The sequence below is a fragment of the Priceomyces carsonii genome, assembly GCF_900007245.1.
Source record: "Priceomyces carsonii strain CBS4050 genome assembly, scaffold: Debaryomyces_carsonii_scaffold_2, whole genome shotgun sequence".
Lineage (NCBI taxonomy): Eukaryota > Fungi > Ascomycota > Pichiomycetes > Serinales > Debaryomycetaceae > Priceomyces > Priceomyces carsonii.
In genome coordinates this window covers 472,878-485,290 of record NW_026946675.1, presented here as the reverse complement: position 1 = coordinate 485,290, position 12,413 = coordinate 472,878, and the positions used below count along the sequence as shown (strand labels likewise).

Below are 12,413 nucleotides of genomic sequence, written 5' to 3'. Positions count from 1 at the left end.
ATAATATACAAGACAAAGCTATTGTATGCTATGTAAGTGCAAATGTTTCAAATCTTTATTTTGTATTCGCAGTATTGGGATTAATACCTTTCTTTTTCAAACTTCTTTTGACAGACTGGTCAATAAATTCTTTATCAGCGTCATTGTCAAAGTCAGCAAAGTCATCGTGGATAATTCCTTCCTCTTCAAGTTCAGCTCTTGCCAATGCTTCCTTCTCTTGTGCGCCGGCACCCGAAACGTCATGCGAAGATGGTGCGACCTTTTGAAATTTGGCTACAAAGAAACCATCAACATTATAAGTATGAGGATAATAGCGCCTAGTCAACGAAATTTTTGGGTTGAAATGTTTGCCACGAAATGAAGTGAAACCTGGTTTACCTATCTGTAACCCAGTTTCGACAAGTTTTACATTCAGCCTCTTCCTTAACGCATAATCAACGACGGCCTCATTTTCTTCAACAGCAACTGAACATGTCGAATAGACTATAATGCCGCCGGTAGATGAATTCGAATCAACAGAATCTATAGCTGAAAGTAATAATTGTTTCTGAAGATGAGGAATCTTCATAAAATCTTTCTCAGTTCGACTTACTTTGACTGATTCATCCTTAGCAATAACACCTGTACCTGAGCACGGAGCGTCTAAAAGTACCCTATCAAAACCACCAATGACTTTAGGAAACTCTCTCGCGTCATAATTGCAGACTATAACATTCTTACATCCTAGTCTGTGGATATTAGCTATCAAAGACTTAGTACGACCCTTGTTTGCATCATTTGCGAAAATGGATCCAGTATTCTTCATCATTGCCGAGATATAAGTTGTCTTACCTCCAGGGGCTGCGGCCATATCTAAAATACGTTCGTTTTCATGAGGGTCAAGTGCCATCACTGGTAAAAACGAGGAAGCTGCCTGTAGAATATAATGGCCGGCTAAGTATTCAGGTGTTGCACCAATTGGAACTTGAGAATCAAAAACCTGCAATCCCACTTTAGTCCAAGCACCTATTGGTTGTAAATTTACTCCACGATTCACTAAAGCTTGTGCCAAGTCACGACGTCTAGTTTTTAATGTATTAGTCCTGATAGTAACTGGGCGAGCAATTTCATTAGCTTCAAAGAATTCTATTGCTTCAGTCGGAGAGAAAAGGTTGAACAACTTATCAGCTAAGAATAGCGAATAACCATAGTACTCGCATATATCCTTAAGTAGCCTATCAGTATAATCCGCCCTTGACTTACCTTCTTCAGCTAGCTCTTTGAAATTTTCTAAGACCTTTACAATTTCAATCATTCTTGTTCTATAAATAGTCACATCCTTTGGTTGTTGGGCAAGCGCCTCATCTTCGGCTTCGGTAGGGAGAACTTGTGCTTTTGGTTGCTTGATATCTCCTTTTAAAAGTTCTTCTTCTGCTTCTTCTGCCTCTAATTGCTCCTCCTTGTCTAATTTCTTAGACAAGGCCGCCATGTTTGCCGCATTCAAGTCTTCCAAGTCATCATCATCGTCTGAAAACATAAGTTTATCGTGTTCATCTTCATCAGCGCTATATGAGTCATTCGAAATGTCGCTATTGACATCAAATTCGTCGTCTTCGAGCTCAAGATTGTCTATTTCATCGTTTTCATCTTCATCAGAATCGTCGAATAAAGATTTTTTTGCAGAACTAATTTCATCTGGATCGCTCTTTATAGTTGAGTCTTCCTTTTCCTCTTCCTCTACTACTTCTGGATCTCTCAATTTATCTTTCTTTGTCTTTTTTGTATTAGGTACTAATTCGGCATCATTGTTCAGGGACCTCTTTTTAGAACTATCGGAGTTGACTTTCAGTGTAGACCCCTTTCTTCCTTTCGAAGAATTAAATTCGTCGAAAGTTGGTGGGATCCCTTGCTTATTTTTTGCTCTTCTACCCATATTTAACTAAAGAACTTAACGCTAAATTTATAACACTATTTTTTTATTAGGAGAAAACTTGTGCGATGAGATAAATGAAAATTATGGAATTTTCATTTTAAAAAAAGCACGACCGACTTCAACTATTGAAATTGAAGGTATCTTTGAAATATGGAAAACGTTGAAGTTGATTCTGAAAAGCGAAGTCATAAGAGCTATGATGCTATTCAAGTTGATAACTATGTTGTCATACGTCTTCCATCGGAAGGTATGAAAATAGTTGAATTGAGGAAAGATGGGGTTATAAGCTTGGGAAAGTTTGGAACATTTGAAGTAAATGGTGTCTTGGGTTTTCCATTTGGCCAATCTTTCGAAATTCTTGATGATAACAAAGTTAGTCCTATCAAGAGTTTATCAGAAGATATATCGAAAGAACTCAATGATAATACAATTACCAAAGATGATCTAACAAAAATCTTCAGTAGTGCAGAGAGTAACCAGAACATAATTGACGTAGGATCAAAGATCCAAAAGCTCACCACAGAGGATATTGACAACCTCAAAAAGTCAGGCGCATCCTCTAAAGTCGGTCAACTGATAATAGAGCAAATAATTGCTGGTCATGGTAGCTTCGATAAAAAAACAATCTATTCTCAACAAAAATATATAAAAAGAAAGCAGCAGAAGTTCTCAAGGAAATTTACAATAGAATATCTCGGAGCTTCACAGTTATTGCAGTATTACATTGAAAAAGACCTAACCAGGGTGCTCGATATGAGCGAGGAGACTTTGGGCTTGCTCTTGACCTATGCAAATGTTAGACCGGGAGGTAAATATCTTCTTATAGATGAGACTGGAGGAGTCATTCTCTATTCAATGATGGAAAGAATGAAATGCGAAGGGACTATAGTCTGCATCCATGAAAATGAGCACCCAAATCATGTGGCTTTGAAGTATTCTAATTACCCAAGCGAGGATCAAGAGAGACTTATAAAAACTATAAATTGGTTACAATTCCTAGAACCACAAAATGAGAAAATTGACTGGAAGGAAGCCTCCGAAGAGGAATTGTCAGAGATGAAATCATCCAAAAAAGCACAGTATTATCGTAGAGCAAAGCGGGCTAATGAAATAAATGACGTAATTGATATGGTAGTTGAAGGCAATTTTGACGCTTTAATATGTGTGAGCACTTTGTACTTGCCAACTTTAATTCCCAAAACACTTAAGGCAGTAGGTGGATCTAGACCAGTTGTCATCTACAGTCAATTTAAAGAGATACTACTCGAAGCGCAGCATTCTTTCGAGAGTGAAAAAAAGATCCTTGCACCCTCTATATTCGAAACTAGAGTTAGACCGTATCAGACTATCATTGGAAGAATGCATCCTGTAATGTCTCAAAAAGGTTATGGTGGCTACGTATTATCTGGAACAAGAGTATATCCAAAAAATTGTGGCGTAACAGCTGTTGGTAGAGGTTCAGGGAAGAGAAAAGATAAAACTCTTGTCAAAGACGAATGAACATATTATTTAGTGTAATATACAATATAGGTATCAGATTTCGTAAACTTCGTCACATAGGTCTTTTAATCTACTCATTTGGGAATCTGGTTTCCAACCGACGATACATCTAATTACACCATTTGAATCGTGAGATATTCCTGTGCACCATGAACTATCTGTTCTAAAAGTCAATTGTCTTTGGACTTCTGACGCTTGCAGCCGATAACCTAATTCAAAAACAAAGCCTGAAGCTCTCAGTGGTAGAACAAGGTTCTTAATTAATGCTTCATAAAACTCGTACGCTCCTACCAAAGCTAGGGATGGTTCATATTCCCTCACCGATTTTTCTATTCCATCCAAAGCCAAGGGCAACATGTAATGGTTTAAAGGTATATAAGGAGGATTGGATACGACAAGATCCAAATTATTAACTTTCAAAGTGTTAAGAACGTTGCGATCAAGTACGTCAGCTATTTTGAACTTAACATTTGTGTCATAATGATCATCTTCATACTTTGTTAAATTGTCTTTCGACAATTTAAGTGCATCAGCTGAAACATCGAACCCTTCTATCATGAAATTCGTTTTAATCAGGTTTTGAAGGACATGATTCAATAAAAGGGTAACACATCCAGAACCAGAGCATGCATCTATTATTTTAAGTGGACCATTAATTGTACAAAGAAGATCTGCCAATTTGGAAACCCACTCCTCAGTTTCGGGTCTTGGTATCAAGACATTTTTTCTACATAGTATGTCAAGTGGTCCAAATGGCTGACTACCAAGAATGTATTGCAAAGGCTCGAATTTTGACCGTCGTTTTACGGCATTGTACAATTGATCTTCAGGAACTTCTTTTTGCATCCATCGAAGCTCTCGCTTCGCACCAGATAGACCTCCATTCACTCTCAAAAGATATGGAAGTAACCTAGACTCTAACTTTGCTTCCCTAATATGTTTTGGAGATACCCTAGGCATAAGAAACCCTACAAGATTATTTCTTTCATTACTTCGCGAATCTGATATACACTTTAGTGAATTAAAATTTTGTTTTCTCACTTTATACAAGAACTTGGTTTACTATTTATAATAATTCAGCACTTACATACCTTTCCTAGCGTAGAACATATAAGCTCTCTCATGAACATGGTCTGGGAATGGAGTAATGACCTCAGAATGGCCCGGCCTTGCAATAGGATCTCTTAAATAAATAGCGTGGCACGTGCTGAATGAGATTTCTAAATGAGAGGGCAAAATAGCGAAGCACCCAATAAAAGGTCGAGGTGTCCAGGGTGTAAAATACAGTTTTGAAGGGTCCTCACGGCCAAATAAACCTTTTTGCCATGGGAGACTAACTTTTACCTTTGATTCATCTTCAAGGGCAGCTTCCTTATCTAGCTTAGGATGATAGGACAAATTTTTGAAGAAACTGGGTGTCAAAGGGATACTTTTAGCAGATTCCGGAAGCTTTGCATTTTGTGCTGAGATACGGATTTCTTCGAGCCTTGATTTGACGACTTCACCCAATATTTGCTTTATGACAGAGGCAAGCTTCGCTTCTTCCTTAGTTTCAAACTCTGTAGATTTTCTGGAGATGAATGATCTTGCGTCACTCAAAGACGAGCTCCGAAGTAAGATGTGCTTCGACTCAACTAACTTTTGGTATAAATCAAGGCACTTATTACTATTGTGATCACCGAACTCTTTGAAAACAATTGGAGAAAGAGATTCGCCTTTAAAGTCGTTTCCAAGTTCCAATATCTTGGCCAAGACCGCCTCTCTCGTTGTCCCATTCTGTTCCCTTATCATCTGTTTATCAAGCACGTCATTGTACTTTTTCACTTCGTCTTTTCTATGAACTCCTTCTTCTAACAGATTCAAAGACTTTGGCTTTGTTTGTTTCAACTCCCATACATCCCTTGGATTCTCTTTTGCTGATTTCACATATTTATTCCATACTGCAATTTGCTTATTGTCAACTTTTAGTGCCTGCTGCAAACCAGGCTTCACCCTGCCCATTGCTAAAAGTACTTTGTCGGGTTCGACACTAAATACGTCGCCTGCCCTCAATGGAAATGATGGATGTTTGATAACTACACCATTAACCTGCACATGCCCACCTAGGATGAATTCTCTAGCTTGCCTTACAGAAGAGGAAAACATTGCCCTAAAAAGTGCAAACTCTAGTCTTTTTTCTAAACTTGCAAAAGATTGCAACGGCATGGGGGTCGGATCAACCTTAACACCCTTCAAAGATGCATCCAACTGAGCTACGGACTCAAGATTAGGATTGAATAATTGTTTCCAACGTCTCTCGGTTAAATGTTCACCATGATACGCTCTTGTTTCTTGCTTTGCCGTCCACTTTTGTTGATACAAAGTTTTTCCTTGATAATTAATTGCGGGCTTTTTGTACAAATTGAATAGGTTATACTTATTCATCGAGGAGCGAACTCGACCCCTGCTCATGGAGTTCATATTTTGTGTTCTCCTAGGCATTATGTTTGTCGTATATCAGAGAGCTGCAGTGGAAGCTGATCAAACTATGATCTTTGATGATAATTCTTGAGCATTTCAGTATTTTTTTTTTCACTTTTCAAATAATGGTCACCTGATGTAATATCGAAAGTTCATATACTATCGCAAACACACACTATTCTTGGGCTATTATATAAAGAAGCTTTATTCCTTCCAATATATATGAACCATGCCACAATGAAATGGAACTTAGATGATGAAATAAAGTTTTTTAATCTAGTCTGTGATTTCAAGCCTGCTGGCAAAAATAAGCAGAGACACATGATATCCATCGTCAAGGGTATGAACAAAGAAACAGCTGGAAATACCAGGCAATTTACTGCCAGTGACCTCTGGAGCAAACTCGAAACTTTATACAATTTAGAAGGCTTAGACGCTATAGAAGATGAAGAACAAAGTAATGGTGAGGGTGGTGAATCTGCTTCAGATAATGAGCCTGATGTTAATGCGGTTCCCAGAAAACAATCTATAGTAACATCTAAAGAAAAGATTAACCGCCATGGAAGGAGAGCGAAACATGAAAAGGCTAAAGACTCAACCAAGCATCATGAAATCGATCAAGTAGATAGCAAAGGGCAAGCAGAAAAGGAAGCGGATATCCAAAATGCAACTCTGGAAGAGCAAAAACCCGAAACTGGAAGCGAAGGGGAACATGACGAACAACTGAATAATGGTACTGATAATGAAATACAAGATGATGGAAGGAAAATGGCTAGGGGCCAAAAAGCTCAAATGCAGAAGGAATCTTCGGCGCCGAAGAAAAGAACACGGTCAACGGCTAGATTGGAGACTACTGAGTCCACTCCCAAACGAAAACAAGTTAACCAAACTTCCCCGCCTCTAAGCTCGCAGACTACTCCGAGCACTTCAAAGAGAAGGACTAGATCAGAGGTGCAAGTCGAAGGAGAAGATGTTGCCAACCAAGGTTTAGATTTGGAACTTACACCTTCTCTGAAGGTTTCGAGTTCTGAACTAGTCAAATCGGAGGATGCAATTGATGAAGAGTCATCCAGACCAGCTACACGAAGGTCTACTCGGTCTTCTCTCCCTTTACCTTCTCCTATGAAGCCCACTTCACAAATAAGAAGGAGCTCTCGAAAAAAGGTTTAATAATTAATATTCTATAGATGTACAATAAATAATAATGATTCGTCTCTTCAATGTGAGTGAGCTTCTTAATTTTAAGGAACCATTGTACATAGTGAAGTAAAAATATGATAAAGCTGGTGTAAATCTTATTTTTTTATGCCTCAATGTTATGAGAAAGATGGAAAGGTCGCTTATAGCGTGCTCTCTAGCAAGAAGGTAAAACGCGTTGATCGACAAAACCATGTTTTAAATCAATTTTACCTTGAGAGAATTCATGTCGAAAGTAAAGAAAATTGAGCTTCGAATGATAATATGATTATTAAAAGGCAATTCTTGTTCCTGGGAATACTTCATGGAAGCCAAAGGTCTGGTATAACCAAAACAGTAATTCAGTCCAAACCTCTCAAGTTTTTTCGTTTAATTGGATCAAAACTGACATCCTTGCCTCTACCAGACTGGGATAGAGGTGGAAGGAAAGAGAAGGAAAGCTTAACACCATTGTATGCATCTATGAAAAAAATGATAGAGCAAAACACAGGTTGTGTTTGCTTGATTCAAGTTGGAAGCTTCTATGAGCTTTACTTTGAACAAGCCGAAGATTACGGTCCACAGCTTGGGCTTAGAGTTGCTACACGTAAAACAAGTAATTACAACATTCCAATGGCAGGGTTCCCAGTCTATCAATTGCAAAAATTTGTAAAGATATTAATTCAAGAATTACAAGTTAATGTTGCAATCATTGACCAATATCCAACTATCAATAAAACAACGGACACAATTATACATCGAAAAATATCTCGCATAGTGTCGCCTGGAACATTAGTTGATGAAAGCTTCATGAACTATAATCAGAACAACTATTTAGTTTCAATTTCTTTTCCAAGTAATTTCATCAAAGCTCCTGCTGATCCCGATATGAGCGTCGGTCTATCTTGGATTGATTTATCTGTTGGAGACTTTCATGTCCAAGAAACAACATTGGTGGACCTTGTTTCTGACCTTAGTAGAATCAACCCAAGTGAAGTTATAATTTCAAAAGACTTCCAAGAGGAGAATTTGATGAGCGGTGCTTGGTATCCTGGATTGCAAGATTTAAAAAAGTATTTTACAAGATATCACAAGACTGTTTATGAAGACTTGAAGCATCGCTTTAGAAGTAATATTCAAGCTACGAGGAAGCAATTGGAAAATTTCTCGGTGAGAGAGGAAGCTGCTATGAACATGATCTTGTCATATATAAAAGTCAATTTGCCAGATTCAAATCCTTCGTTAGATATACCTTCACAATACTGGAAACAGAACTGCTTACAAATGGATCCCAGAACACGAGAAGCCCTTGAGCTAACCGAACGTTCAACGATTGGCCATGGTTCTTTGGTTGGTTCTTTTTTGTCTACAATTCGCAGAACAGTTACAAATTCGGGGGCACGATTGCTCACACAGTGGATAAAGGCACCAATATTAGATATTGAGGAACTCAAAAGAAGACAGAGCTTCGTTACCATTTTCAAAGAAAATTTTCTCTTGAGGATTTCTCTCAGAACCCAGTTATCCCAACTTGGTGACTTTGTACGCTCGGTACAAAGGCTTGCTTTAGGAACAGGGGATCAGACCATTCATTTGGCTGCGATTGGAGATGGATTGACAAAATTGGAAAACCTAAAAATTTTTTTGATTAATGAAACACAAACTAATGATGATTTGAAAAATGTTCTTGAGCCCTTTCTTGCAAACTTCGACGTTCCTACAAGTTTAGCTTATGAGATTAACCAAACCATCAATCATGATTACCAAAACTCTACATTTAGAAACCCGTCCGATGATGCTGATGAGAAAGATCCTGAATGTATTGTAAGTGCAGCTGTGACTGGGTCTTATAGAAATTCAGCTATTGAAAGTTATAAAGATCGAGGGCTGAGGCAACAAGATGACCCAACATTTGCAGTCAAGAGACATTACAACAAACTGCTCAATAAATTGCATGAATCATTAGATGAGCTTAAAGAGGCAGAAAAGGAAATGTTGAGTCAAACGCAAAATCAATTGAGTGATATTGACGAAAAACTAATTGTCAGAAAGAAAGAGCAGCTAGGTAGACATTCTAAAGTACTTCACATTTCTGGAAGACAAAAGCTGATACTCAGTGGCTACGAACGTTTAAAAGAACATGTAAAGGAAAAAAGAAAAGGTTCCTTACTCTACAATCCTCCTGCTTGGATTCATTGCCAGTTACAGTTACAGGATAAAATCGACGCTATTAAAATAGCCGAAGATAAAATTATTGAGAAATTACGAATTAAGGTGCTTGATAGTATAACTACTATACGAAGGATCAACAAAGAAGTCGACTTTCTTGATGTCACATCTTCATTTGCTGTTTTAGCTGAGGAGGCTAATTTTGTATGTCCTGAAATTGTGGAACTGGAAGAATTGACTATTAAGGATGGTAGGCATATTGTGGTTGAATCTGGTTTAAGAGCTGCCGGAGAAATGTTTATGCCTAATGATACATATATTGGGACTGATTCGAAAATGTGGGTCATAACTGGTCCGAATATGGGAGGTAAAAGTACATTTTTGAGGCAGAATGCCCTCATCGTCATCTTGGCTCAAATGGGATCGTATGTCCCTGCATCTTTCGCGAGGATTGGAGTAGTGGATAAGATATTCACTCGTATTGGTGCTTCTGATGATCTTTTTAGCGACTTGAGCACATTCATGGTTGAGATGGTTGAAGCTAGCAATATCTTGCAGAATGCTACTTCTAGATCTTTAGCAATTGTGGATGAAATTGGAAGAGGCACTAGTGGTAAAGAAGGTTTAGCAATTGCATACGCTACCTTGTTGAGCCTTTTAGAGGACAACAGGTGTCGAACCTTATTTGCGACACATTATGGTCGAGAATTGGATTTTTTGTTGGGCGCTGACAATGTGAGTAAGGATGCTATTCGTTTTTTTCGTACAAGAGTTTTAGAGAAAAAATCTTCATCAGAAATTTTGAATCTAATTATTGATCATGTTCTAGAGAAGGGAATCAGTGAAAGGTCTTATGCACTTGAGGTAGCACAAAAAGCCGGATTTCCTTCCACAACATTATCAAACGCTAATCGTGCTCTAAAATTGCTAGCTACCAACCATTTATAGATCTACAAATTAATGCATCCTAATTATTAAACTATTCGACTATGGATTATTACCGTCTCCCTGACCACCTGTATCGGAACTTTGATCTTTTTGACTCTTCAAGCGACTTACGATGAGTTGCTGTAATTGCAATAATTGTTCTTGCTCCACATGACTTTGCGAAGGAGTATGGTGCGACAAAGATGCATTGCTAGTTGTTGGGTGATTGAACTGGCTAGGTGAAAAGCTAGAAGGATTTGGATGGTTGAACTGGCTAGGTGAAAAGTTAGAAGGATTTAGCTGATACTGGCCCTGGATGTTAGGTGCTAAAAAATTATTCATTATAAGATTTTGATTCAGTGGAAAACTCAGCCCATAAGTAGCACCGTTGTTCTCAAATGCAGGGAAAAACTTACTTTGTAAGTGTAGAGGTTGGTAGCTCGTGTAACCGTTGTTCATAAAATTATTGGTTTCATATGCAGTATGGTATTCAGGAGCTTGGGGGTGCAGTTGAGCATAGCCGTAAGGTTGAAATCTTTTAGCCTGAGAGATGCTATCTGTGGTTTGCCTCTTTCCTTGGTCATTTATATTTTGATGGATTTTGGGTGGGACTTTTGAATTGTTCTTCTCTTTCTTTTTCTTCTTCCTCACTTGCTTTGCTGCAAGCTCCCTTTCGTCGTCTGAAAACTCTTGCTCTTCTTCGGGTAATTCTTCATCATGACAGTTACTTGCATCCGTTCCTTTTATATTTTTTATCGAGTCTGTATATAAAAACTGAGAGCTTGGGACAACATAGTAAACCTTTGCACCCTTCTTACTAGTAAAGCTTTCAAATTCTTCGTCTGAATTAAATTTCACTCTGTAAAAAGGAGCCTGCAATCTTCCGAATGTTTCAAAGAGCGGACCAAGAAGTGTCCTATCTTCTAAGCATAAAACTGAGTTATCTTTCAAAATCCTAAACTCTCCGGAAATATTCGCTTTTATCACAATATTCCTCTCAAATATGCCAGTAATTTCTCCTACTAGTTCTAATGGTGCCGACGGGGGTATTGTATAATCTTTTGGAAGCAGCGGTGCTTTTTCATCTATAATCTCATTTTTGGATAAAATGGGGCCAGCACTATTTTCATCTTCTTCATCATCATCAAATTCATCTCTATTACTATGTATTGCCTTTATTCCCCTGATTTCAGAAGCTTCTTTCGATAATGGTTCACGATCGTCAGTAGTTGACTCTCCTTCAGATTCAGATTCAGATTCAGAATTGCTACTTGATTCATCCAGCGAAGAAATGTTTTGATTGTCAATTATAATTTCGTCGTCGGAAAATTTAGCAATATCCTCATCCTCGTGTTTGTAGTCTAGCAATGTCTTTCCTTTGTCTTCGAATACTTCATTGCTTAATTTGTTTGACTGAGAATCTAACATTTTATCTGTTTCATTCTGAAGGTTATTCGGTACAGCCAAATCAATTTTATTATCATCTCTACTATTACCCTCCACTGTTGCATTTCTTGAATCATTACGGTGGTCTTCATTTATTAAGGAGAGCCTTGAACTCTCGCAGTGCGAAGTTTCACTTTCACCTTCAGCTACAGGAAGGGTTACATGTGACGCCTGCAAACAACTTTCTTCCTGCTCTGGATCAAAGTCGCTCTTCTCATTATTCCTTGCATCAGGCAATGTCATCACACCCAATTCTTCGTAACTTAGAATATGTTCTCTAGAGCAGATACAAATCAATATTTTTTTTGGGATGTCATCGCATTCATTTGATACATCACGTGTTGTCCCTCTCTTTCAAGAAGGTGGCCAGCGTTTGACACCTTCCCTTGTTAGTCTATTGAAAAAAGCCTCAGACGTCATCAATGTTCCCACAATTATTCTATAATCAAACCATACTCGTCAGACTTAAAGCAAGCTTTACTTCTTTGTTACGAGCTTTCAATCGTTTCACCTTAAACTAAATTTCTGATACACAACTGCTACAAATGTTCTGACAAGTGGACTCTCATTTGTCAGATCAACCAAATCTTGGTAATTGGCAGCGAAACTCTCTTGAAATAAAGATGCCTTTAGATTCTTCAGCTTGCGATATATTATGAACTACGTGTCATTCCAATGGATATAGAGATCACTTAAACTTGAAACAAATCTGAACTAAAGAGGACACTGTAGCCAGAATGACAATGAATTATCTCGTTCTACGTTTGTTATACTCTCTAGAAATAAAATAGGTACCTGTACGGAGTAGAACAAGAGTCCAATC

At 38.0% G+C, this 12,413-nt stretch overlaps 7 protein-coding genes across 7 annotated transcripts; 3 read left to right on the top strand and 4 right to left on the bottom strand.

Annotated features, from left to right (window-relative positions):
• Positions 1 to 55: 55 nt before the first annotated feature.
• On the bottom strand, positions 56 to 1,912 carry PRCAT00001707001 (rRNA (cytosine-C5-)-methyltransferase; the record flags this gene model as incomplete). Its single annotated transcript, XM_062951517.1, has 1 exon — positions 56 to 1,912. The coding sequence occupies one exon, from the start codon at positions 1,910 to 1,912 to the stop codon at positions 56 to 58; it is 1,857 nt and encodes a 618-aa protein (XP_062808512.1).
• A 150-nt stretch (positions 1,913 to 2,062) lies between these two features.
• PRCAT00001706001 (tRNA 1-methyladenosine methyltransferase subunit) lies at positions 2,063 to 3,412 on the top strand (the record flags this gene model as incomplete). Its single annotated transcript, XM_062951516.1, has 1 exon — positions 2,063 to 3,412. One exon carries the CDS (start codon positions 2,063 to 2,065, stop codon positions 3,410 to 3,412), a length of 1,350 nt encoding a protein of 449 aa, XP_062808511.1.
• A 33-nt stretch (positions 3,413 to 3,445) lies between these two features.
• On the bottom strand, positions 3,446 to 4,372 carry PRCAT00001705001 (S-adenosylmethionine-dependent methyltransferase; the record flags this gene model as incomplete). The annotated part of the gene is made up of 1 exon (XM_062951515.1): positions 3,446 to 4,372. One exon carries the CDS (start codon positions 4,370 to 4,372, stop codon positions 3,446 to 3,448), a length of 927 nt encoding a protein of 308 aa, XP_062808510.1.
• A 123-nt stretch (positions 4,373 to 4,495) lies between these two features.
• PRCAT00001704001 (mitochondrial 37S ribosomal protein uS4m) lies at positions 4,496 to 5,893 on the bottom strand (the record flags this gene model as incomplete). Its single annotated transcript, XM_062951514.1, has 1 exon — positions 4,496 to 5,893. The coding sequence occupies one exon, from the start codon at positions 5,891 to 5,893 to the stop codon at positions 4,496 to 4,498; it is 1,398 nt and encodes a 465-aa protein (XP_062808509.1).
• Positions 5,894 to 6,094: 201 nt separating this feature from the next.
• EAF7 (Eaf7p) lies at positions 6,095 to 7,042 on the top strand (the record flags this gene model as incomplete). The annotated part of the gene is made up of 1 exon (XM_062951513.1): positions 6,095 to 7,042. One exon carries the CDS (start codon positions 6,095 to 6,097, stop codon positions 7,040 to 7,042), a length of 948 nt encoding a protein of 315 aa, XP_062808508.1.
• Positions 7,043 to 7,333: 291 nt separating this feature from the next.
• Positions 7,334 to 10,165, top strand: PRCAT00001702001 (mismatch repair ATPase; the record flags this gene model as incomplete). The annotated part of the gene is made up of 1 exon (XM_062951512.1): positions 7,334 to 10,165. One exon carries the CDS (start codon positions 7,334 to 7,336, stop codon positions 10,163 to 10,165), a length of 2,832 nt encoding a protein of 943 aa, XP_062808507.1.
• A 39-nt stretch (positions 10,166 to 10,204) lies between these two features.
• On the bottom strand, positions 10,205 to 11,833 carry PRCAT00001701001 (RNA-binding snoRNP assembly protein; the record flags this gene model as incomplete). Its single annotated transcript, XM_062951511.1, has 1 exon — positions 10,205 to 11,833. The coding sequence occupies one exon, from the start codon at positions 11,831 to 11,833 to the stop codon at positions 10,205 to 10,207; it is 1,629 nt and encodes a 542-aa protein (XP_062808506.1).
• Positions 11,834 to 12,413: the final 580 nt, after the last annotated feature.